A 26,847-nucleotide genomic window follows, 5' to 3' on the forward strand; every position below is an offset into this window, starting at 1 on the left:
GTAAAGCATGGCACATTGAACTATTGAGTAGTCATCAGCTTTGCTCTGCCAGACGTTCTTAACGTCGTCAGTTGCATCAGCAACAGGCCTGGCACTCAGCGGTGCTTCCAGGACGTAATTCTTCTAAGCAACAATGAGGATAATCCTCAAGTTACGGACCCAGTCCGTGTAATTGCTACCATCATCTTTCAACTTTGCTTTCTCAAGGAACGCATTAAAATTCAACGGAACAACAACACGAGCCATCTATCTACAATCAACATAGACAAGCAAGATATTATCAGGCACTAAGTTCATGATAAATTGAAGTTAAATTAATCATATTACTTAAGAACTCCCACTTAGATAGACATCCCTCTAATCCTCTAAGTGATCACGTGATCCATATCAACTAAACCATGTCCGATCATCACGTGAGATGGAGTAGTTTCAATGGTGAACATCACTATGTTGATCATATCTACTATATGATTCACGCTCGACCTTTCGGTCTCCGTGTTCCGAGGCCATATCTATTATATGCTAGGCTCGTCAAGTTTAACCTGAGTATTCCGCGTGTGCAACTGTTTTGCACCCGTTGTATTTGAACGTAGAGCCTATCACACCCGATCATAACATGGTGTCTCAGCACGAAGAACTTTCGCAACGGTGCATACTCAGGGAGAACACTTTATACTTTGATAATTTAGTGAGGGATCATTTTATAATGCTACCGTCAATCAAAGCAAGATAAGATGCATAAAAGATAAACATCACATGCAATCAATATAAGTGATATGATATGGCCATCATCATCTTGTGCTTGTGATCTCCATCTCCGAAGCACCGTCATGATGACCATCGTCACCGGCGCGACACCTTGATCTCCATCATAGTATCGTTGTCGTCTCGCCAATCTTATGCTTCTATGACTATCGCTACCGCTTAGTGATAAATTAAAGCATTACAGGGCGATTGCATTGCATACAATAAAGCGACAACCATATGGCTCCTGCCAGTTGCCGATAACTCGGTTACAAGACATGATCATCTCATACAATAAATTTTAGCATCATGTCTTGACCATATCACATCACAACATGCCCTGAAAAAATAAGTTAGACGTCCTCTACTTTGTTGTTGCAAATTTTACATGGCTGCTATGGGCTTAGCAAGAACCGTTCTTACCTACGCATCAAAACCACAACGATAGTTTGTCAAGTTGGTGATGTTTTAACCTTCGCAAGGACCGGGCGTAGCCACACTCGGTTCAACTAAAGTTGGAGAAACTGACACCCACCAGCCACCTGTGTGCAAAGCACGTCGGTAGAACCAGTCTCGCGTAAGTGTACGCGGAATGTGGGTCCGGGCCGCTTCATCCAACAATACCGTCGAACCAAAGTATGACATGTTGGTAAGCAGTATGACTTATATCGCCCACAACTCACTTGTGTTCTACTCGTGCATATGACATCTACGCATAAAGCCAGGCTCGGATGCCACTGTTGGGGAACGTAGTAATTTCAAAAAAAATCCTACGCACACGCAAGATCATGGTGATGCATAGCAACAAGAGGGGAGAGTGTTGTCCACGTACCCTCGTGGACCGAAAGCGGAAGCGTTAGCACAACGCGGTTGATGTAGTCGTACGTCTTCACGATCCGACCGATCAAGTACCGAACGTACGGCACCTCCGAGTTCAGCACACGTTCAACCCGATGACGTCCCTCGAACTCCGATCCAGCCGAGTGTTGAGGGAGAGTTTCGTCAGCACGATGGTGTGGTGATGATGATGATGTTCTACCGACGCAGGGCTTCGCCTAAGCACCGCTACAGTGTTATCGAGGTGGACTATGGTGGAGGGGGCACCGCACACGGCTAAAAGATCAAACTGATCAATTGTTGTGTCTCTAGGGTGCCCCTGCCCCTGTATATAAAGGAGCAAGGGGGGTGCGGCCGGCCAGGATAGAGGGCGAGCCAGGAGGAGTCCTACTCCTACCTGGAGTAGGACTCCCCCCCTTTCCTAGTCGGATTAGGACTTGGGAGGGGTAAAGAGGAGGGAGAGAGGAAGGAAGGGGGGCGCCGCCCCCTTCTCCTTGTCCTATTCGGACTAGGGGGTAGGGGCGCGTGGCCCAGCCTTGGCCGCCTCTCCTCTTCTCTGTAAAGGCCCACTAAGGCCCATTAACCTCCCAGGGGGTTCTGGTAACCTCCCGGTACTCCGGTAAAATCCCGATTTCATCCGGAACACTTCCGATATCCAAACATAGGCTTCCAATATATCAATCTTCATGTCTCGACCATTTCGAGACTCCTCTTCATGTCCGTGATCACATCCGGGACTCCGAACAATCTTCGGTACATCAAAACATATAAACTCATAATATAACTATCATCGAAACGTTAAGCTTGCGGACCCTGTGGGTTCAAGAAACCGAGACACATGTCCGGTCAATAACCAATAGCGGAACCTGGATGCTCATATTGGTTCCCACATATTCTACGAAGATCTTTATCGGTCAGACCGCATAACAACATACGTTGTTCCCTTTGTCATCGGTATGTTACTTGCCCGAGATTCGATCGTCGGTATCTCAATACCTAGTTTCAATCTCGTTACCGGCAAGTCTCTTTACTCGTTCCGTAATACATCATCCCGCAACTAACTCATTAGTTGCAATGCTTGCAAGGCTTAAGTGATGTGCATTACCGAGAGGGCCCAGAGATACCTCTCCGACAATCGGAGTGACAAATCCTAATCTCGAAATACGCCAACCCAACAAGTACCTTCGGAGACACCTGTAGAGCACCTTTATAATCACTCAGTTACGTTGTGACGTTTGGTAACACACAAAGTGTTCCTCCGGTAAACGGGAGTTGCATAATCTCATAGTCATAGGAACATGTATAAGTCATGAAGAAAGCAATAGCAACATACTAAACGATCGTGTGCTAAGCTAACGGAATGGGTCAAGTCAATCACATCATTCTCCTAATGATGTGATCTCATTAATCAAATGACAACTCTTTGTCTATGGTTAGGAAACTTAACCATCTCTGATCAATGAGCTAGTCAAGTAGAGGCATACTAGTGACATACTGTTTGTCTATGTATTCACACATGTATTATGTTTCCGGTTAATACAATTCTAGCATGAATAATAAGCATTTATCATGATATAAGGAAATAAATAATAACTTTATTATTGCCTCTAGGGCATATTTCCTTCATCCTCCCCCTCTAGGCTGGCGCAAGGGGGAAATTCTTTCCCCCTTCGTGTGGCACCCCTCCTTCCCCCCTCCAACCTATATATACTACCTTTTTAACACACAAGTTTTGGAGCATCCTCTAGTTCTAGTTCTGTCCTAGTTGATCAATTAGAGCTTGACCTAGATCCTCTAATCCTCATAATTAGAAGCCCAATGTGGTTCTAATCTCCTCCGTCTAATTCTCCGACAGAGATTAGCTCTGGACGGCGAAGCGCTATCGGACTGTGAAGACCGTATGCTTGCAACTCGTAGAGATGCCGTGCTTTCAGTCTTTCGCTCGACGGACTGTTCGTAGGTGGTTCGCTGGATCGTTCATCTACGGTTTGGGGGACTCCAAGTACGATCTACACCGATTCGTCTTCTTTCGCTGCAACTCGGAGTCGGTAACGATCGAATCCAAACCATTGATGCATCTTCATGTTATTCCTGGGTGATCGTAGGGTGCCTTTTTTTGTTTTCTACTATGCTTCCCAATAGTTACCGCTACCATATGGAAACAGGGCGGCGGCGGCACAGAAGTCAAGGACAAGGGGGAGTGCGGCGCGGCGCACGGAGGAAGATGGACATCAAAGACATCAATGCACGCAGTCTAGAACTTTCTTTTGACACATTAGTAGTCACGCACGTGCAACGCATGTATAACAATGTGATTTTTTTTAGTTTATCCTAAGAAGCAATTATTTAAATATAGAAGGAACAAATTTTAACAATGTAATAACATAATGAAGGCAACAAAATTGTGCATTGTATTGGTTTCTATTTTCAGGCTAGAAGATGGCAATTTTGTGTAGTGCTGCTATTTTGCATACATACTGGTGAGTTGTACAAGGAAAACTATTCTTTACGAAGTGATGCTAAGGAAAGAAAAGCTTCAAAGTTGGCTCAGAGAATCACAAACTTCTTTCTTTATGTAAACGGACAGTTAATCGATATGCAGAAAAAACATTGTCGGCATATAAAAAATAACTGAATACCAACCACCAATTCTTGTTCGAGGAAAAAATACAAATGAAAAATTACAAACTGTTGTACATTACTCGCACTCAAACGTAGGTAATTTATTCTTGGACATAAGGCTTCACTGAGGGAACTTGCAGAACCTCTCGTCAGAAAAAAAAAGTGAACAGAGGAACCAATAGAAGCTAACCCCTGTAAAAAATAGTGTGATTAGGAAGATGCCAATCAGGGCCAAAATAGGCAAAATGCTGCTCACTTGTAGGTGCCCAGAAATATCTAAAAGTATTACGAATGCATGAGGTCGTATGCATCTTCATTACATGACTTAGAACAACCTTAGCTTCCCCACAAAAAAAAAAAGAACAACCATATAGCACACTAAAACTTGCATCTGCACCGTAAGCAAAATATATTAAAAAATTATGAACCAATGGAAGCCCGGTTGTTTTCTCCGTTCGGTGTTTCTGTTAGGAAGTGAAACTAAATAACCAATACCATGATGTATAGAAGTTAAAGAATAAAAGGAAAGAGGAGATATGGCTTTGAACATCAAATTATATGCAGCAAGCATATTCTTAAGCTTCTGTAGGAGCTTTGCTAAGAAATTTTGATAACCAATTTAGATTGTCTGAGCAGAAGTATTGATCTCAGATTGTCGGTTGTACACGTTTAGCACGGGTATCTGGACTGTAAAATCTGAGTTCAGCGGGTATGATGTTGTTTTTGGATCTCCGCACTGTATAATTTTACAGGTTTATTTACTAGATAAGAGGTCCATATTTTTGTGCAGGTTGAATTAAAAAGCACACTGATGGAATTTTATACCTCTCAGGCCCCCTCCCCCCGGGAAAAAAAGTTTAGAGCGTCTAAAGCATTCACCATCTCTGATAGTGCACCCATGATACAGCAAGAATTCTGAATCTCTGACGACTGAAATAATGAACATATTAGTAATATTCAGTTCAATCCATACGTAAAAATAGCAGTAGATTGCAATACAAAATGGAGTTAAGAAATAATATAAACTAAACTAACATAGATGTGTCGTTCAAATATTCTCACTGAAGACACAACAAAAGAAAATACACCTGTCCGATTACAGTAAAGAGGCTAAAACAGAGAATATGGAGAAGTGGAGATAAATCAGAATAGCACTATTCATCTTGAATTTACCAGTTATCACTGTACTACATGATCATTCATGTAATGTCAGTCCAATGCATGAAATAGTAATTCAGGTTACCCACAAAACTATATGTATCCATCATATATTTGTCATGCTTATGATCAGAAATTTCTTACACACAAGGATACTTCAAGAGAAAAAGTATCATCTGTTAATTCATGGAAGTACCTCAACAGAATCTCTACTGATGAGCCACTTCCAGTTTTGCAAATGGTTATAACCAAAGTCCTTGAATTTACCAGTTCTCATTGTACTACATGATCATTCATGTAATGTCAGTCCAGGGCATGAAATAGTAATTCAGGTTACCCATAAAACTGTATGTATCCATCATATATTTGTCATGCTTATGATCAGAAATTTCTAACACACAAGGATACTTCAAGAGAAAAAAAATCATCTGTTAATTCATGGAAGTACCTCAACAAAATCTCTACTGATGAGCCACTTCCAGTTTTGCAAATGGTTATAACCAAAGTTTATATGAAACATTGAAATATCAGTAGGCGTGCTTAGTAAAGGTTATGCTGACATACCTGGTTTCCGTAGGGGTACACGAAATCAGCAGTCAGCTCGACGTAGTTGCCCTTCATGACACCAGCGGGCCTCCCTTAATCCATACATGGTGCTGCCTTTGGCACCCTCCTGCAGGTAATCTGTTACACTACACCAAACATGACAAGCAACGATAGGAATTATTCAGGAAACACCTCCAAACAACAAAATCTAATAAGATTTATCCTCAGATTTTCCATCAGAAAAGAGATTGACAGTGCACTAACAGCTCTCCGATTCAATTATAAACGCCGATTTTCAATTTCAGTTGGCCTCAACTATTGCTAAATGAACGTACAGCTAGAGATCAGTCGCACTTACCAAAGAAGTCGATCCATTGTCCCCCTGGAACCTGGCCACCAGGAAGCACGATGCCTATCTTGAGCGGCTTCGTCGCGACGGGCTCGGCCGACGGCAGCACGGCCGTGGACAGCGGCCGTGCAGGCTGGAGAACAGCTTGGCTATCTCGTCTGCGAGATCGAATGACGACCATCAAATCCCAAATTCAAACCCACCCAGCCCACGATCCGTCAGGCAAGATCCGGGAAGGACGCAACCCAGGAAAGAGGGCGTTCATTACTCACCGGGGCTTCTAGCGGCGGTGCTGGCCGGCTCGTCGGCGAGCGTGAAGTGGGAGCGGAGGACGGAGGGGAGGGGCAGCGTGTGCGCGATGCGGCTCGTCTGCACCTCGCTGTAGATGGATGCAAGGCGCCTGGGCACCGGCGCGTTGTTAGCCCAGAACTACTGAGACCAGAGGGTCCTGACTATCTAACGGTAGTACTTGCACTCAACTCACTAGTAACATACGTACTCACTAGTGCAACACAAGACACATACACACACACCAAGAGGAGTACTGCTTGAGGCTGATTGCCTTGCTTTGATTGGAATGGAATGATCTTACAGCGACGGGCATCGGTCCTTTATATAGCCTACTGAACCGACTATAGTACGTACGTGCTGATGTCAATTACCTAAGTGACATCATGGCTGACCTACAATAGTAGAAAACCAAAATGGTCTTGCCAACTTACTGCTACTCCCTTCGTAGTTAAGTAATACTACCCTGGTGCATGCATGTTGCCGACATGCAGCCTTCGGAGACAAGTTTGACACAACATTCTCCCCCTCAAACTTGTCGAAGGAGCTTGGTGTCGATGATCCCAACCTTGTCGCGCAACTCCTGAAACCGGACACGACCAAGTGACTTGGTCAGGATGTCCGCTTCTGCTCACCAGTCCGGATGAACTCCACGATAACCGTGCCTTTCTCGACGCAGTCACGTATGAAGTGATAGCGGAGATCGATGTGTTTGCTGCGGCCGTGAAGCACTGGATTCTTGCAAAGGGAAATCGCCGACTTGTTGTCGACGAAGATGAGCGCAGGGGCGGTGTCCTGATTCAGCATCTCGCCGAGAAGGCGAGCAAGCCAAATGCCTTGACAGGCCGATGTAGCTGCCGCGATGTACTCCGCCTCGCACGAAGATACGGCGACAACCTTCTACCTCACCGATTGCCAGCTGACGGGACTATTCCCGAGAAGGAATAGTATGCCCGAGGTGCTCTTCCGGGAGTCCACATCACCAGCGTGGTCGGAGTCGCTGTACCCGACCAAGCTTTCGCCGTCACCACGACGATACACGCATCCATGCATGAGCGTTCCCGCGATGTACCGGAGCAGGTGCTTGACGGCAATGAGGTGATCGCTTGCCGGAGCTTCCATGAACCTACTCAGGTATCCAACAACGAACGTGATGTCCGGTCGGGTGTGCACGAGGTACCTGAGACTCCCGATGATGCTACGATAGAGTGTGGCATCCACCGCCTTCTCGGGGCTCTCCTTGCTGAGCTTCAGCCGTGCCTCCATTGGAGCGTGCACGGCATGGCAGTCCTTCATGCCTGCTCGCTCGAGCATCTTGGTGGCATAGGCCGTCTGCGTGATCGTGATGCGACCACCCTCCTGGTTCACCTCCAGCCCGAGGTAGTACCGAAGCAGCCCAAGGTCGCTCATGCTGAAGAGACGATGCATCTCTCCCTTGAAGCGTTGAACCTCTTCAGGCTCTGCCCCGGCAATGACCAGGTCGTCGACGTAGATGCCGATGATGAGCAGCATGTTCGTGGTGCCACGCGAGTACACACCGTGCTCAGAAGCGCTGCGTGAGAACCCACGGGATGTGAGGCTTGCATCGAGCATGGCGTTCCACGCCCTTGGGGCTTGCCGGAGACCATACAGGGCCTTGTGTAGTCGATGCACGCCCTGCTCGTGGCCCTTGGCAACGAACCCGGGTGGCTGGGAGACGTACACCTCCTTATTAAGGTCGCCATTGAGAAACGCCGACTTGACGTCCATGTGGTGTACCTCCCACCCGCAGTGAGCGGCCACGGCAAGGATGAGCCGCACGGACTCCAATCTTGCCACCAGAGCAAAGACTTCCTCGAAGTCCACTCCCTCACGCTACACATAGCCCTTTGCGATGAGGCGCGCCTTGTGCTTCACAATGGCGCCGTGCTCGTCCTTCTTCACCTTGAACACCCACTTGAGCCTGATGGCTCGGTGCCCAGCAGGCAGTGTGGTGAGTGTCCAAGTGGCGTTGTCATTGATCGACGCCAGCTCGTCCAGCATCGCGTGGCGCCAGCAATCCTCTTGCTCGGCCTCCGCGAACGTGGTCGGCTCCTCGCCGGCCATCAGATGTAGGACCTCATCGTCATCAGCGTCCTCATCCTCGGGTTGTTGCGGTATTGCCGCAACCTCGCCGAGGAGATCCCCCATACGCCCAAACCTGTGGGGGGCGCCAACGCTGTCGTCGGCGTCGAACAACTCCGACCTCGCCGTTGGCGGGGTTGCGAACTGCCTCCCGGGACCTACCTTGCTTGACGTCGGGGTGTCCGGGGACACCGTACCCGGGGACGGTGTTTTCGGGGTTGCAGTTCCTGGATCCACACCTCCCGGGCTTCCCGGCGTGGCAATTCCCGAGGTCTTGCTTCCCGAGGTTGTAGAGTACATCGAGTACTCCACGGTGAAGGAGCTGCTTGCCGGGGCCTCCCCCGACGCCTCCCAAGTCCATCGCGCATCTTCGTCGAAGATGACGTCACGCGAGACATGCACACGCTTTGAGATAGGGTCGTACATCTTGTACGCCTTAGAGCCCGTCTCGTAGCCCATGAACACCATTAGGGTGCTCCTGTCATCGAACTTCTTCAGCTGTGGGCGCGCTGTCTTGACATGCCCGACGCAGCCAAAGGTGCGGAGGAAGCGCACATCTGGCTTCCTCCCGTACCACGCCTCATAAATCGTCTTGCCGTCGACGCTCCTTGTGAAGGAGCGGTTGAGGATGAAGACGGCTGTGAGCACGGCCTCCCCCCAATACGTGCTCGGCACCTGCATTGCCTTGAGCATGCAGCGTGCCATCCCGAGCACCGTCCGGTTCCTCCGCTCAACGACGCCGTTCTGCTGCGGCGAGTAAGGGGCTGTAAGGTGACGTTGCACCCCTTTCTCGTGCAGTGCTTGTAGAACGTGGCCGATGTGAACTCGCCGCCACGGTCCGTGCGCAACACGCGTAGCTTGTGGCCACACTCGACCTCTGCTGCCGCTTGCTGCTTGACGATGGCTCGCTCCACCTCATCCTTGGAGGCGAGGAGCAGCACCCACATGAACCTGCTATAGTCATCGACGAGCAGCAGGATGTAGCGACGCCCTCTTGGCGTTGCCGGGGTGATTGGGCCGCAGAGGTCCCCGTGAACCAGCTCCAGGGGTTTCTGCACCCGATAGCGTGCCTTCTCGGGAAATGGCAGACGCCGCTGCTTCCCCGCAAGACACGCATCACACAGCTCATTGGCGTGCTCGATGTGAGGTAGCCCGCAAACGAGATTGCCTCGCGCCATCTTCCGCAACCCGTCAAAGTGCTGGTGTCCTAGCCGGGCATGCCAACGCCATGCGTCGGAGACATGCATGACCCACGGCAAGGCACACAGGATGCACGGGTCGAAAGAAGAACTTGTAGAGGCGGTTCGGCGAGCGGGTTACCTCGATGAGAAGCCTCTTCTGCTGGTCGCACACGGTGAGAACACCGCGCCGGATGCCGATGTCGAACCAGCCCTCGTCGAGCTGTCCGACACTCACGACGCTGCTCTTGAGCGCCGGGATCAAGTAGACGTCCGTGAATGCCCTGTGATCACCCCCTTTGTCGGCGAAGATGACGGTCCCACGCCCGTGGATCTCCACCACGGATCCGTCCGCGAACCGCACCTTCCCGGTGATTGAGCGTTCCAACTCCGCGAACGCGTCGACCGAACCAGTCATGTGGTTCGTGGTGCCGGTGTCGAGGAACCAACCCTCACTTTGCTTGCCGCCTGCAAGCATGCGTGTGGTCACGGCTCTCTCCTCGTTGAGGAAGACGTAGCCGCACACACATGCCGTGGTGAGCCATCTCCCGTCAACACGGTGGTCCCCGAACACTTTGTTGTCGGGGTGTGGCTGATCTGAGTCTTCGTGCGCTCCTGCACGGAGTCGATGGTCGCCAGCATCATGGTCGGAGCATGGTCCGCCATATGCGTCGTTGCCGCGCCAACTTGCGCGACCTCGTCGGGTCCCGAGTTCGGGGACGCCGCCACTGGGGTGTGGCTCCCCCACACCCGAGCCTTCATCGCCTCCCAGTCGACAGGCCCCGAGAACGTCGTTGTCGAGGTGTGGCCTGTCACTCGAGTAATGGTTCCCGTGGATGGGTTCCGTGCCTCCTACACGGAATGGGTGGTTTTCGGAGCCGTGGTCGCGAGAGACGTGCTCTCTTGCACGGGCTCGACTCTTGCCAGCATCATTGCTGGCCCACCGTCCACGTCATCTTGGACGAGGTTTGTCATTGCCGCGGCTGCCTCGTCGGCTTTCCTCCTGCGGCAATCCCGGATCCAGTGACCCGACATGTTGCAGTAGCGGCACTTGCCACCGTTGCTAGCGCCTCGCCCTGCCTGGCTTGGCTTGCGACCGCGGTTGCCGCCGCCGCTCTGGGCACGGCCTCCGCCTCTTCCGTGACCTCTGCTTCCCGTGGGGGCGCCTCCCCCACTTCCGGAAGAGCCGTCGCGGCCGCGCTGCTGAAGCTGCGCGTCCCACTGCTCCCTGGTGAGCAGTAGTTCGCCGCCAGCACGGTTGTCGGCTTCGTCGCCGCGCTCCTCGACGACCTTCAGCCGCCCTACCAGCTCCTCGATCGTCATGGTGGAGAGATCCACCAAACTCTCGATGGACCAGGCCAGTTGCTTGTACTGCCTGGGGACGACGCGGAGGAACTTGAGAATCACCATCTTGTTGTCGATGTGATCTCCTAGCGTTGCGAGCTCGTTGACGAGACCTTGCAGCCGCAAGGCGAAGTCGTCGACTTGCTCACCGGCCTTGAATCGGAGCTCCTCGTACTGGAGGCGCAAGGTCTGGGCCTTCGACTCCCATACGCGCTCCACGCCAATGCGCAGAGTCGTGATGGTGTCCCATGCTTCCTTGGCCGTCTCCTTGGCGCCAAGGGTGAGCACCATCTCCTCTGGGACGGAGCGCAAGATCGCCTCCATCGCTAGCCGGTCCTCCTCGTACTCGACATCGCCGGTTTCCACGGCTTCCCACATATGTTGCGCCTCCATGATGACTTTCATCAGGATGGACCAACTGGGATAGTTGGTCCGCGTGAGGAGAGGGAAGGAGGTACTGGACATGCCCACGTCTCGCACGGAGCACGGCGCACCCAGCTCACCTCCCGGCCTGCCTCGCAGCGCGAGCGTGTCTGCCGCATGGGTGTCCTCAGCCGAGCTCTGCTCAGCGGTCTTGGAACCGTCGTCGGCGACGTCTCCTTTCGACATATGCTTCGGCATAACCTGAGGCTCTGATGCCAATTGTTAGCCCAGAACTACTGAGACCAGAGGGTCCTGACTATCTAGTGGTAGTACTTGCACTCAACTCACTAGTAACACATGTACTAAGAAGACTAGGCCCGTAAGGGTTCGATTTTTCTGGTTTTTTTGGAAGTTTTTTTACCCCTGCTGATTGAGCGACACGTGTACACGGTGGCTTTCGTGAAATGGTTGATCGCTCTCTTGGTTGCTGACTTGGACTGTGCATGTTTCTTCTAGAGGTGCATGGGCTTATATTGTCTCATGTGGAAAGATGGTATGACTGCATGGGCTGATTTTGTCTCATGTGAGAAAAAAATATTAGCTGCATGGGATGTTGTATGGGCTGGTTTACGTGTGCTGCTACATGGCTCATGCATGCATGCATGTGTCCACCTTTGCATGTTTGGAGTTCCACGTTTGCACATCGTTTGTGTTCTGGGTCCTTCTTTGCTTGCCTATAAGTAGCTCCTTGCTGTGTTCTTCTCTTATGTGTCAAACCACTCCTCACCTATAGGCCCATCTCTCCTCCTGATGCTGCCCTCCAGCCTCCACCCAAGATCCCATAGTGCGCCTGGTTGCCGCTCCATCTGGCCGGCCGGGAGGTGCGTGCAAGCTACACCATGGCCTCCAAGGCGGATACATGGTGGTGGCCTTCCCATGGTCCAAGGTGGCACGCTTGCAGTTGGCGCTGGATATCTCGCTGCCCTGCCGCTCTCCATCCTAATCGACTCCCCTCGGTCTTCCCCAACTTCGGCCCCGGCAACAGGTCCCCTTCATCTCCCTTTTCTCTCCTCTGGTGTGCGTGGTTTCCTTGTACGAGTAGACGAGTTATTAGTACTAGAATTTCATCAGATCTAAAGTTGGGTGCATATGCTACAAATTCTTAATCTAAGAAGAATGTTCAGGCATTGCGTGCATGTTTGTGCTGAGGACACAAATTTGGGGGTCCAGCTCCTTGTGTGAATGTGCAAGGAATTCGGAACTTGCATCTTTAATATGACATGGTATATTTATTCTTAATCTCTCCATTACGTTTTGTGTTCCATTTTTCTCGATGGAAGTAATTGTGGTTTAATTTCACATGGTTTTTAAACAAATAAACACATGATGTGCTGAATAGCTGACATGCAGAGGAAATGGTACAGCTTGATGACTATTTTACTACTAAATTATTCTCAGGTATTTATTGTTCCTTTTGTGATAGTTTTCTCTCTCCTAAAAATAAAATGAATCATTTTTAATTCTTTGAACAAGTTTGCCTAAATTAGGGCGCTCAGCCATTGAGGCATTATCAATTTCTTTTAGAAGCTTCGCAAAATCCGCTCTTGTACTAAAGAAATCTAATGTAGATTTGTTAGCCTTATAGGGTACTATATGCTGAACACATGATATTAAATATACAGTAAATTGCACTGTGAAGTGAGTATGTATATACTATCCACACAGGATTGCCATTTTGGAGATGTTGCTGGGATCATCATGGATTGGGATGCATTCTGATAATAAGATATTAGGTATTGATATGTGATATGTATGTCACACTTGACTTCATCATCCTTTGTTTTTAGATGTATTCTTTAGGCATACATTAATGTGGTAGCTTGGTCATATTCTGTAGCTAATTTAGTCACCAAATACTCGGATTTTTTCCCGACTCCCATTATAAAGAACTTCCACTTGCCATCTCTATATGGATTTTCTTTTTGCTACCGATTTTGGCTAAAGGTTTTTCGGCTCTCATCTCTATATGGATATGCTTTTTTCAGGTTAGTAGTTTAGGAGTTCCTGCCAACACTGGTTTTTGGAAGTTATACTCCCTTCACCAGTTGGGCTTAACAAGGACATAATTAATTCGCTGTTGGTAATTAGAAGGGAAAAAAATCTGGTTGGAGAAAACTTCTCTTTTGCTTAATTGTTTGCTTCATAATTTTAGTAATCTTTTTTTCATTTTTTTTCAGGTTAGTAGTATGGGAGTACCTGTCAAGACTGACTTTTGGAAGTTATGCTAGCCTCATCAGTTGGGCTTTCTATACAAAACTAGACTCAGTATAATTTATTTTGGTGCTTGCGATGAGTATTAGACAGAGGGGTGATGACCACATAGTTCACCCAGTGTATCTGTTCATGTATGTCATTAATTATCTAATTAGACAAAAAAACTCTCTCTGTATGGTGTTTGTGATGATGCTGTCAATTCACTAAACACTAAAATACCAGGTTGTGATTTTCAAATCTAGCAAATTAATTTTCTCTATTGCCTCTTTTCCAGGCAGAAGTTTTAGTCTATTCTGTTCCATGAGTCTTACTGTCAAAAAAAAATATGGTAGCATCAGAAGTTGTCCCCATCAGATAGAACACTGCCTAATAGATTCATTCTATTACTGTATAGCCATGGTGACAAAAATATTCAGATAACAAGAAACAATTCTGTCAAATATTCTCAGCGGAGATACTATTGCGGTCTATAAGTAAAAAAAATGTTAATTATTTAATTAAACAGAAAACTATGTTATTTATACCAACAGATGCTAAACAATCAGACTACCTGACACAAAAGTATATATATATATACATTAGTTAAATTTCATCCCAAAAATAGATGATGTAGTGGTAGATGTTAATCGTACAAGAACACGAGGATGACAAACATAAATTAATCACATATATTATCATCACAGGTCGATCTAACTGGTGGTAGTTATTCTTTGCACTGAAAACAAAGTGGAATCGAACGATTCAAACAACCAAAAAGAAGGAAACAAAGGATGCTTACGGATCTGAATGAGTTAGGGCGCTCCACTACTTGCAAGTAGATCCAGCGACTCAATGGCAGAGCTACTCTCGGCGACGCCAGGAAGCCACCCTGGTTCTACCCGGAAGTCATCACTGAAATTACAACAAGAAATATGAAGTAATTAGCATTTTTTTTCCATGGACATATGACCGCCGGCCAGTTGCCTTTGTGCTCATGCCGGTGTTGTACCAATGAATTGACTCCATCACTGTAGCGACCTGGAAGAACATCAACTGTTTGTGGAGTTGGGAATTTCTTCTCCGAGGAGAGAAATGTTTAGTACGTCTCCAAATCACTCCACTGTCCTGCCGGACAAAGATGAGTTTAATATGGCCCGTCGACACAGAGAAGGCCTGCTATCACATACCGCTTATTGGGCTGTAACATTAGTCTCATTCCAACGCCACATATCCAACAAAGAAGCTTATACCAAAGAGAGAGCTACAAATTGGATGATTGATCCCTATGAAATTGATGTTACACATATTTTATTTCAAAAAGGGGATTACCCGGGCCTCTGCATCAAATGATGCACACATTCATATTATTAAACATAAATCAAGTTCCAAACACGGAGTTCCAGACTTATTTCATCAAGTAGTTTTCTTGTATTTGAACTCAATTCCTTCAATTTCTCTGAGCCGTGATCTTATATCAGCGGTGAGCTCATCTACATTCTGCGTTGTGAACTCATTTAGTTTTATCTATGAACTCATTAGGTGAACTCATCACGGTTTTTTGGCAGATGTGAACTTATTTCATATTCATCTATGAATCATTGTTGAAGTGTCTGTATTGTTGGAAATATGCCCTACAGGCAATAATAAATTTATTATTATTATATTTCCTTGTTCATGATAATCGTTTATTATCCATGCTAGAATTGTATTGATAGGAAACTCAGATACATATGTGGATACATAGACAACACCATGTCCCTAGTAAGCCTCTAGTTGACTAGCTCGTTGATCGATAGATGGTTACGGTTTCCTAACCATGGACATTGGATGTCGTTGATAACGGGATCACATCATTAGGAGAATGATGTGATGGACAAGACCCAATCCTAAGCCTAGCACAAGATTATGTAGTTCGTATGCTAAAGCTTTTCTAATGTCAAGTATCATTTCCTTAGACCATGAGATTGTGCAACTCCCGAATACCATAGGAGTGCTTTGGATGTGCCAAACGTCACAACGTAACTGGGTGGCTATAAAGGTACACTACAGGTATCTCTGAAAGTGTCTGTTGGTTTGGCACGAATCGAGACTGGGATTTGTCACTCCGTATAAACGGAGAGGTATCTCTGGGCCCACTCGGTAGGACATCATCATAATGTGCACAATGTGATCAAGGAGTTGATCACGGGATGATGTGTTACGGAATGAGTAAAGAGACTTGCCGGTAACAAGATTGAACAAGGTATCGGGATACCGACGATCGAATCTCGGGCAAGTATCGTACCGCTAGACAAAGGGAATTGTATACGGGATTGATTAAGTCCTTGACATCGTGGTTCATCCGATGAGATCATCGTGGAACATGTGGGAGCCAACATGGGTATCCAGATCCCGCTGTTGGTTATTGACCAAAGAGTTATCTCGGTCATGTCTGCATGGTTCCCGAACCCGTAGGGTCTACACACTTAAGGTTCGATGACGCTAGGGTTATAGGGAATAGATATACATGGTTACCGAATGTTGTTCGGAGTCCCGGATGAGATCACGGACGTCACGAGGAGTTCCGGAATGGTCCGGAGGTAAAGATTTATATATGGGAAGTCCTGTTTTGGTCACCGGAAAAGTTTCGGGTTTTATCGATAACATACCGGGACCACCAGGAGGGTCCCGGGGGTCCACCAAGTGGGGCCACCGGCCCCGGAGGGCTGCATGGGCCAAGTGTGGGAGGGGACCAGCCCCAGGTGGGCTGGTGCGCCCCCCCCCCCCCCCAAGGGCCCAAGGCGCCTAGGGTTTGGGGAGGGGGCGCCCCACCTAGCTTGGGGGGCAAGTTTCCCCTCTCCCCCCCTTGGCCGCCCCACCAGATGGGATCTGGGCTGGCCGCCGCCCCTAGGGTGGAACCCTAGGTGGGGGCGCAGCCCCCTCCCTCTCCCCTATATATAGTTGAGGTCTTTGGGGCTGCCAACACATGAGTTTTGACCTCTTCCTGGCGCAGCCCTACTCTCTCCCTCCTCGTCTCTTGCGGTGCTTGGCGAAGCCCTGCTGGAGTACCACGCTCCTCCACCATCACCACGCCGTCGTGCTGCTGCTGGATGGAGTCTTCCTCAACCTCTCCTTCTCTCCTTGCTGGATCAAGGCATGGGAGACGTCACCGGGCTGTACATGTGTTGAACGCGGAGGTGTCGTCCGTTCGGCACTAGGATCTCCGGTGATTTGGATCACGACGAGTACGACTCCTTCAACCCCGTTCTCTTGAACGCTTCCGCTTAGCGATCTACAAGGGTATGTAGATGCACTCTCCTTCCCCTCGTTGCTGGTCTCTCCATAGATAGATCTTGGTGACACGTAGAAAAATTTTGAATTTCTGCTACGTTCCCCAACAGTGGCATCATGAGCTAGGTTTATTGCGTAGATTCTATGCACGAGTAGAACACAAAGTAGTTGTGGGCGTTGATTTTGTTCAATATGCTTACCGTTACTAGTATAATCTTGTTTCGACGGTATTGTCAGATGAAGCAGCCCAGACCGACCTTACACGTACTCTTACGTGAGACAGGTTCCACCGACTGACATGCACTAGTTGCATAAGGTGGCTAGCGGGTGCCAGTCTCTCCCACTTTAGTCGGATCGGATTCGATGAAAAGGGTCCTTATGAAGGGTAAATAGCAATTGGCATATCACGTTGTGGTTTTTGCGTAGGTAAGAAACATTCTTGCTAGAAACCCATAGCAGCCACGTAAAACATGCAATCAACAATTAGAGGACGTCTAACTTGTTTTTGCAGGGTATGCTATGTGATGTGATATGGCCAAGAAGAATGTGATGAATGATATGTGATGTATGAGATTGATCATGTTCTTGTAATAGGAATCACGACTTGCATGTCGATGAGTATGACAACCGGCAGGAGCCATAGGAGTTGTCTTTATTTATTGTATGACATGCGTGTCATTGAACAACGCCATGTAATTACTTTACTTTATTGCTAACCGGTAGCCATAGTAGTAGAAGTAATAAGTTGGCGAGACAACTTCATGGAGACACAATGATGGAGATCATGATGATGGAGATCATGGTGTCATGCCGGTGACGATGATGATCATGGAGCCCAAGATGGAGATCAAAGGAGCTATATGATATTGGCCATATCATGTCACTGTTTTTTTGATTGCATGTGATGTTTATCATGTTTTTGCATCTTATTTGCTTAGAACGACGGTAGTAAATAAGATGATCCCTCATTAAAATTTCAAGAAAGTGTTCCCCCTAACTGTGCACCGTTGCGAAACTTCGTCGTTTCGAAGCACCACGTGATGATCGGGTGTGATAGATTCTTACGTTCGAATACAACGGGTGTTGACGAGCCTAGCATGTACAGACATGGCCTCGGAACACATGTGAAACACTTAGGTTAACTTGACGAGCCTAGCATGTACAGACATGGCCTCGGAACACAAGAGACCGAAAGGTCGAGCATGAGTCGTATGGTAGATACGATCAACATGAAGATGTTCACCGATGATGACTAGTCCGTCTCACGTGATGATCGGACACGGCCTAGTTGACTCAGATCATGTAATCACTTAGATGACTAGAGGGATGTCTATCTGAGTGGGAGTTCATAAGATGAACTTAATTATCCTGAACATAGTCAAAAGGTCTTCGCAAATTATGTCGTAGCTCGTGCTTCAGTTCTACTGTTTAGATATGTTCCTAGAGAAAATTTAGTTGAAAGTTGATAGTAGCAATTATGCGGACTAGGTCCGTAAACTGAGGATTGTCCTCATTGCTTCATAGAAGGCTTATGTCCTTAATGCACCACTCAGTGTGCTGAACCTCGAACGTCGTCTGTGGATGTTGCAAACATCTGACATACACATTTTGATAACTACGTGATAGTTCAGTTAAACGGTTTAGAGTTGAGGCACCGAAGACGTTTTAAAATGTCGCGAAACATATGAGATGTTTCGAGGGCTGAAATTAGGATTTCAGGCTCGTGCCCACGTCAAGAGGTATAAGACCTCCGACGATTTTTTTAGCCTGCAAACTAAGGGAGAAAAGCTCAATTGTTGAGCTTGTGCTCAGATTGTCTGAGTACAACAATCATTTGAATCAAGTGGGAGTTGATCTTCCAGATGAGATAGTGATGTTTCTCCGAAGTCATTACCACCAAGCTGCTAGAGCTTCGTGATGAACTATAATATATCAGGGACATATATGATGATCCTTGAGATATCCGTGATGTTTGACACCACAAAAGTAGAAATCAAGAAGGAGCATCAATTGTTGATGGTTGGTGAAACCACTAGTTTCAAGAAGGGCAAGGGCAAGAAGGGATACTTCATGAAACGGCAAATCAGGTGCTGCTCTAGTGAAGAAACCCAAGGTTGAACCCAAACCCGAGACTAAGTGCTTCTGTAATAAGGAGAACAACCACTGGAGCAGAATTACCCTAGATACTTGGTAGATGAGAAGGCTGGCAAGGTCGATAGAAGTATATTGGATATACATTGTGTTAATGTGTACTTTACTAGTACTCCTAGTAGCACCATGGTATTAGATACCGGTTCGGTTGCTAAGTGTTAGTAAACTCGAAATAAAAGGCTGCGGAGTAAACGGAGACTGGCTAAAGGTGAGCTGGCGATATGTGTTGGAAGTTTTTCCCAAGCTTGATGTGATCAAGCATCGCACGCTCCCTCTATCATCGAGATTGGTGTTTGCGTTGAGCATAGACGTGATTGGATTATGTCTATCGCAATACGGTTATTCATTTAAGGAGAATAATGGTTACTCTGTTTATTTGAATAATACCTTCAATGGTCTTGCACCTAAAATGAATGGTTTATTGAATCTCGATCGTAGTGATACACATTTTCATGCCAAAGGTATAAGATAGTAATGATAGTACCACACAAATGTGGCACTGCAATTTGAGTCATATCGGTATAAAACGCATGAAGAAGCTCCATGTTGATGGATCTTTGGGCTCACTCGTTTTTGAGAAGTTTGAGACATGCGAACCATGTCTATTGGTGTATATGCATGAAGAAACTCCATGCAAATGGACCGTTTGGACTCACTTGATTTTGAATCACTTGAGACATGCAAATCATACCACATGGGCAAGATGACTGAAAGCCTCGTTTTCAGTAAAATGGAACTAGAAAGCAACTTGTTGGAAGTAATACATTTTGATGTGTGCAGTCCAATGAGTGCTGAGGCGTGTAGTGGATATCGTTATGTTCTTACTTCACAGATGATTTGAGTAGATGTTGAGTATATTTACTTGATGAATCACGAGTCTGAATTATTGAAAGGTTCAAGTAATTTCAGGGTGAAGGTGAGAGATCGTCATGACAAGAGGATAAAATATCTATGATATGATCATAGAGATGAATATCTGAATTACGAGTTTGGCACAGAATTAAGACATTGTGGAAATTGTTTCACAGCTAATACAGCCTGGAACACCGTAGTGTGATGGTGTGTCCGAACATTATAACTGCACCCTATTGGATATGATGCATACCATGATGTATCTTATCGAATTACCACGATAGTTTATGGGTTAGGCATTAGAGACAACCACATTCACTTTAAATAGGGCACCACATAATTCCGATGAGATGACACCGTATGAACTATGGTTTAGAGAAACCTAAGCTGCCATTTCTTAAAAGTTTGGGGCTGCGACGCTTATGTGAAAAAGTTTCAAGCTGATAAGCTCGAACCCAAAGCGGATAAATGCATCTTCATAGGACACCCAAAACAGTTGGGTATACCTCCTGTCTCAGATCCGAAAGCAATAAGGGATTGTTTCTAGAATCGGGTCCTTTCTCGAGGAAAAGTTTCTCTCGAAAGAATTGAGTGGGAGGATGGTGGAGACTTGATGAGGTTATTGAAACGTCTCTTCAAGTAGTGTGTGGCAGGGCACAGGGAGTTATTCCCGTGGCACCTACACCAATTGAAGTAGAAGCTTATGATAGTGATCATGAAACTTCAGATCAAGTCACTACCAAACCTTGTGGGATGACAAGGATGCGTACTACTTCAGAGTGGTACATAATCCTGTCTTGGAAGTCATGTTGCTAGACAACAATGAACCTACGAGCTATGGAGAAGCGATGGTGGGCCTGGATTCCAAAATGGCTCGAGGCCATATAATCCGAGAGAGGATCCATATATGAAAACAAAGTGTAGACTTTGGAAGAACTACTTGATGGTCGTAAGGCTGTTAGGTACATATGGATTTTAAAAGGAAGACGGACAATGATGGTAAGTATCACCATTAAGAAAGCTCGACTTGTCGTTAAGATGTTTTTTCCGACAAGTTCAAGGAGTTGACTACGATGAGAATTTCTCACCCGTAGCGATGCTTAAGTCCGTCGGAATCATGTTAGCATTAGCTGTATTTTTCGATTATGAAATCTTACAGATGGATGTCAAAACAAGTTTTCTTACCAAGTTTTCGTAAAAAAAGTTGTATGTGTTACAATAGAAGGTTTTGTCAATCCTGAAAGATGCTAACAAGTATGCAAAGCTCCAGCAATCCTTCTAAGGACTGGAGTAAGCATCTCGGAGTTGGAATGTATGCTTTGATGAGATGATCAAAGATTTTGGGTGTATGCAAAGTTTATGAGAAACTTGTATTTCCAAAGAAGTGAGTGGGAGCACTATAGAATTTTTGATGAATATATGTTGTTGACATATTGTTGATCAGAAATGACGTAGAATTTCTGGAAAGCATGCAGAGTTATTTGAAAAGTGTTTTTCAATGAAAAACCTGGATTAAGCTACTTGAACGTTGAGCATCAAGATCTATGAGGATAGATCAAAACGCTTAATGGTACTTTCAAATGAGCACATACCTTGACATGATCTTGAAGGTGTTCAAGATGGATCAGTCAAAGAAGGAGTTCTTGCCTGAGTTGTAAGGTATGAAGTTAAGACTTAAAGCTCGACCACGGCAGAAGAAAGAGGAAGGACGAAGGTCGTCCCCTATGCTTTTGTCATAGGCTCTATACGGTGTGACATGCTGAGTACCTCACCTGATGTGTGCCTTGCCACATATCTGGCAAGAGGGTACAGAGGTAATCTAGGAGTAGATCACTAGATAGCGGTCTAAATTATCCTTAAAGGAATAAGGATATGTTTCTCGGTTATGAAGGTGATAAAGAGTTCGACGTAAAGAGTTACGTCGATGCAAGCTTAACACCTATCCGGATAGCTCTGAGTAGAGATACCGGATTTGTATAATGGAGCAACAATTTAGAATAGCTCCAAGTAGAACAATTATTTGAAATGGCTCCAAATGTAGCGTAGTAGTTGCATCCACAAGAAGACATAGAAATTTGCGAAGTACATACGGATCTGAATGTTGCAGACCCGTTGACTGAAACCTCTCTCACAAGCATAACATGATCAAACCCAGAACTCTTTGGGTGTTAGTCACATGGGGATGTGACCTTGAGTGTTAATCACATAGCGATGTGCACTGGATTATTGACTCTAGTGCAAGTGGGAGACTGTTGGAAATATGCCCTAGAGACAATAATAAATTGATTATTATTATATTTCCTTGTTCATGATAATCGTTTATTATTCATGCTAGAATTGTATTGATAGGAAACTCAGATACATGTGTGGATACATAGACAACACCATGTCCCTAGTAAGCCTCTAGTTGACTAGCTCGTTGATCGATAGATGGTTACGGTTTCCTGACCATGGACATTGGATGTCGTTGATAACGGGATCACATCATTAGGAGAATGATGTGATGGACAAGACCCAATCCTAAGCCTAGCACAAGATCATGTAGTTCGTATGCTAAAGCTTTTCTAATGTCAAGTATCATTTCCTTAGACCATGAGATTGTGCAACTCCCGAATACCGTAGGAGTGCCTTGGGTGTGCCAAACGTCACAACGTAACTGGGTGGCTATAAAGGTACACTACAGGTATCTCCGAAAGTGTCTGTTGGGTTGGCACGAATCAAGACTGGGATTTGTCACTCCGTGTAAACAGAGAGGTATCTCTGGGCCCACTCGGTAGGACATCATCATAATGTGCACAATGTGATCAAGGAGTTGATCACGGGATGATGTGTTACGGAACGAGTAAAGAGACTTGCCGGTAATGAGATTGAATAAGGTATCGGGATACCGACGATCGAATCTCGGGCAAGTATCGTACCGCAACACAATGGGAATTGTATACGGGATTGATTAAGTCCTTGACATCGTGGTTCATCCGATGAGATCATCGTGGAACATGTGGGAGCCAACATGGGTATCCAGATCCCGCTGTTGGTTATTGACCAAAGAGTTATCTCGGTCATGTCTGCATGGTTCCCGAACCCGTAGAGTCTACACACTTAAGGTTCGATGACGCTAGGGTTATAGGGAATAGATATACGTGGTTACCGAATGTTGTTCGGAGTCCCGGATGAGATCCAGGACGTCACGAGGAGTTCCGGAATGGTCCGGAGGTAAAGATTTATATATGGGAAGTCCTGTTTTGGTCACCGGAAAAGTTTCAGGTTTTATCGGTAACATACCGGGACCACCAGGACGGTCCCCGGGGTCCATCAAGTGGGGCCACCGGCCCCGGAGGGCTGCATGGGCCAAGTGTGGGAGGGGACCAGCCCCAGGTGGGCTAGTGCGCCCCCCCCCCCCACAAGGGCCCAAGGCGCCTAGGGTTTGGGGAGGGGGCGCCCCACCTAGCTTGGGGGGCAAGTTTCCCCTCTCCCCCGCCCCCTGGCCGCCCCACCAGATGGGATCTGGGCTGGCCGCCGTCCCTAGGGTGGAACCCTAGGTGGGGGCGCAGCCCCCTCCCTCTCCCCTATATATAGTTGAGGTCTTTGGGGCTGCCAACACATGAGTTTTGACCTTTTCCTGGCGCAGCCCTACCTCTCTCCCTCCTCGTCTCTTGCGGTGCTTGGCGAAGCCCTGCTGGAGTACCACGCTCCTCCACCACCACCACGCCGTCGTGCTGCTACTGGATGGAGTCTTCCTCAACCTCTCCTTCTCTCCTTGCTGGATCAAGGCATGGGAGACGTCACCGGGCTGTACGTGTGTTGAACGCGGAGGTGCCGTCCGTTCGGCACTAGGATCTCTGGTGATTTGGATCACGACGAGTACGACTCCTTCAACCCCGTTCTCTTGAACGCTTCCGCTTAGCGATCTACAAGGGTATGTAGATGCACTCTCCTTTCCCTCGTTGCTAGTCTCTTCATAAATAGATCTTAGTGACACGTAGGAAAATTTTGAATTTCTGCTACGTTCCCCAACATGTATATCTCTCGCATGCCAATGTACAAAAATTTGAGGTCTACATACTTTTGCCACTTCTACCTACAATTCCATTGTTGTCTTTGAATAAGCTACAGCAAGTGCAACAAAACAGATTGCAACAAGTAGCTTATGGACTGAAATTTGTGGTATTATTCATTTGTCGTATTGTCGCTCAGTTCATCCTGGTTGTGAAGCTAAACGTGACATGCTATTCTTGATGTACTTTCCAAATTGCAATCCATGATCAAGCAAAAGACTACAATAAATGTGACTTACATGTTGCTTGCATTCAACACCTTCAGGACCTGCACACGCATCCATCTCCTCCTCCGGCCGTTGCTGCCATTAAGCCACTTGCTCAGGACCTGCACAAGGCATCCACCTTCTCTTCAGCACCAGTCTCGCCACTAGAATGCTTCTCCAGCAGGGGAGGGCGATCTGCGCCGATGCGCGCAGGCGAGGGCAAGCACCCGCGGAGAGCTGCGCTGTCGCGCGCGGGCGTGGAGGAGAACCCGTGGCAAGCTGCGGTGGCTTGTGTAGGTATCCGCGAGGCGAGGACGAGCTGCGCCGGCGCCTACAGACATGGACGAGCACCGGCGACGAACCACAGTGGCTCGCGCAGGCATCAGCAAGGCATGGGCCATCGGCGGGGGAGCTACGGTTGCTCGCACACGCGTGGGCAAGCTATGGCGGAGAGATGCGGTGGCTTCCGCAAGCAGCAGTGGGGTACGGCGACGAGCTAGCCCAAGAGCAATCCTTATCCAACCAGTCCACACACATCAGATAAGGTTAGATAGCATCAGAGGCACTTTGGTCCTTTCAAGTGCTAGAAAATGGAAAAGAAAAAAAAGAAATGGCATGATAATGAAAGTGCACTGAACTGGGTGGCATTTTTATGAAGTAAGTACTATTAAAAGCAGAAAATAACCTATTTTCTTCTAAAAAACAATATAAATCTTACTTTTTTTTGTCGGGTTGGCTCACGCCCAAACTGGGCCACAAGGCAGTCGACTCCTTCAGACTAACTAATATCAATTAGTTGATTCGGCATTTTTTTGCACTGCCTAGCCTCAATTTGTTTTTCATATGAAGTGACTCACATGCTAATTAATTCTTCCTCCCACCTCGCTTATGTTGGTTTTGATTAATTAAAACTTATTCTGCCAGTCAACAATGTATAGATATGTTGACTTTTATCTTTCTGTACTATTTATCTTTCGCTCCTCTACCGCACCGAATTCATTGTAGTTGTCAAGCAAAAAGAAAACTTCAGTTTAAACACTTTGTTTGAAAAGAAATAAAGATACATGCGTCTAAGTTTACAACCTTATTAAACAAACAAAGTAGCTCTCATGTCCACTTTATATTCTGTCAGAGAAATCAAGGCAAACAAGGATTCTTAAAATAAAAAAGGTTATCTCTAATTTCAAGATAGTTTGCAATCCGTCGAGATCTAGGACATTCATCAATTCAAAACGGACTAAGTTTGAATGAAATGAAAGCAACTTCAACATTGTGTACATAGGGAACAAACCACCAAGAACCAAAGCATAAGAACTAGCCTCATCTCTTTACCACTACATCACTGAGACAAACCCAGCTGGACGATCAACATCTTATCTAAAAAAAGAACAAGAGCTTTATAATTCTGTGGCCAGTAGCCACTATCACTATCTACTGTAGATCACTTATGCACGTACCAACTAGATGTATTCTTTTCTTGTATGAACTACTTTGCAATGAATCAAGTCTTGGGACAAGTTACCAAATATTACCAAAAAGAACAAATAGTTTGTAAATTCATGTGGCGCGGCGTGCCGCCGCGCACTACCTGCTAGTACTCACTAGTGCAACAGAAGACACATACACACACACACGAGGAGGAGTACTGCTTGAGGCTGATTGCCTTGCTTTGATTGGAATGGAATGATCTTACAGCGACGGGCATCGGTCCTTTATATAGCCTACTGAGCCGACTATAGTGCGTACGTGCTGATGTCAATTACGTAAGTAACATCATGGCTGACCTACAATAGTAGAAAACCAAAATGGTCTTGCCAACTTACTGCTACTCCCTTCGTAGCTAAGTAATACTACCCTGGTGCATGCATGTTGCCGACATGCAGCCTTCGAAGACAAGTTTGACACAACACGCGTTGGGTGCCTCCCCCCCCCCCCCCCCCCCCCCCCCCCCCCCCCCCCCCCCCCCCCCCCCCCCCCCCCCCCCCCCCGCTTGTGCCCCCCCCCCCCCCCCCCCCCCTCCTTCCTAGAGGCCGCCGCCGCCTCCATGCGATGCGATGCGCCAGTGTGGGGCTGCGGGCAACGGAGCGACGCGAGGGGCCGGTCAGCGGCGACGCGAGTTTTGGACTGGCGGGAGAAAACGAAGGAGGGCTTTGGGCACGGTTGACCGTCTGAGGAGGTCAGCGATGGCTTGCAGGAGCGCGGGCGACGACCGGAGGTAGGGTCGACTTGGGGTGGGTCAAGGGGAAGTGTACAGAATGAGAAGAAGGGAGGAGCGGTGGCGCCGTTTTTCTCGATCTGGGGAGAGAAAAAAGGATCAGGAGGCACGATTCAGTTGGAATCGGCCCGAAAATTAGGGAGCTGCGAACGGAATCGAGGGTGCGGTTGTTTCCCTCATACGGGCGTGGGAACGGCAGAGTTTTTGTTCGCCCTAAACATGTTTTCTTGTTTAATAGTAGTGTAGAAAAAGAATATAATTTAGGACAAGCCTTAGGTGTCTTCTAAAGTACTCCATCCGTCTCAAAATAAGT

At 47.1% G+C, this 26,847-nt stretch overlaps 1 protein-coding gene across 18 annotated transcripts; it reads right to left on the minus strand.

Moving 5' to 3' along the window:
• Positions 1-4,123: 4,123 nt before the first annotated feature.
• On the minus strand, positions 4,124-25,992 carry LOC125511199. 18 transcript variants are annotated; one of them, XM_048676515.1, is made up of 9 exons: positions 24,547-25,992; positions 24,353-24,441; positions 14,795-14,910; positions 14,585-14,697; positions 6,529-12,621; positions 6,266-6,414; positions 5,926-6,053; positions 5,029-5,133; positions 4,124-4,395 (listed from the first exon to the last, which is right to left on the minus strand). In XM_048676515.1, exon 5 carries the CDS (start codon positions 11,788-11,790, stop codon positions 10,678-10,680), a length of 1,113 nt encoding a protein of 370 aa, XP_048532472.1. In that variant the 5' UTR covers positions 11,791-12,621; positions 14,585-14,697; positions 14,795-14,910; positions 24,353-24,441; positions 24,547-25,992; the 3' UTR covers positions 4,124-4,395; positions 5,029-5,133; positions 5,926-6,053; positions 6,266-6,414; positions 6,529-10,677. The 18 variants fall into 18 exon arrangements, 15 of the variants coding, with proteins under 15 accessions (XP_048532472.1, XP_048532473.1, XP_048532467.1 ...); XM_048676516.1 differs by having other exon boundaries at positions 14,795-14,958; XR_007284927.1 differs by having other exon boundaries at positions 6,529-6,656; positions 14,824-14,905; positions 24,353-24,871.
• Positions 25,993-26,847: the final 855 nt, after the last annotated feature.

This window comes from Triticum urartu, chromosome 5 (genome assembly GCF_003073215.2).
Source record: "Triticum urartu cultivar G1812 chromosome 5, Tu2.1, whole genome shotgun sequence".
Classification (NCBI taxonomy): domain Eukaryota; kingdom Viridiplantae; phylum Streptophyta; class Magnoliopsida; order Poales; family Poaceae; genus Triticum; species Triticum urartu.

Excerpts from the sequence above, each read along its gene's own strand:
- LOC125511199 (XM_048676510.1), bottom strand. The coding sequence starts at position 11,790 with ATGCCGAAGCATATGTCGAAAGGAGACGTCGCCGACGACGGTTCCAAG.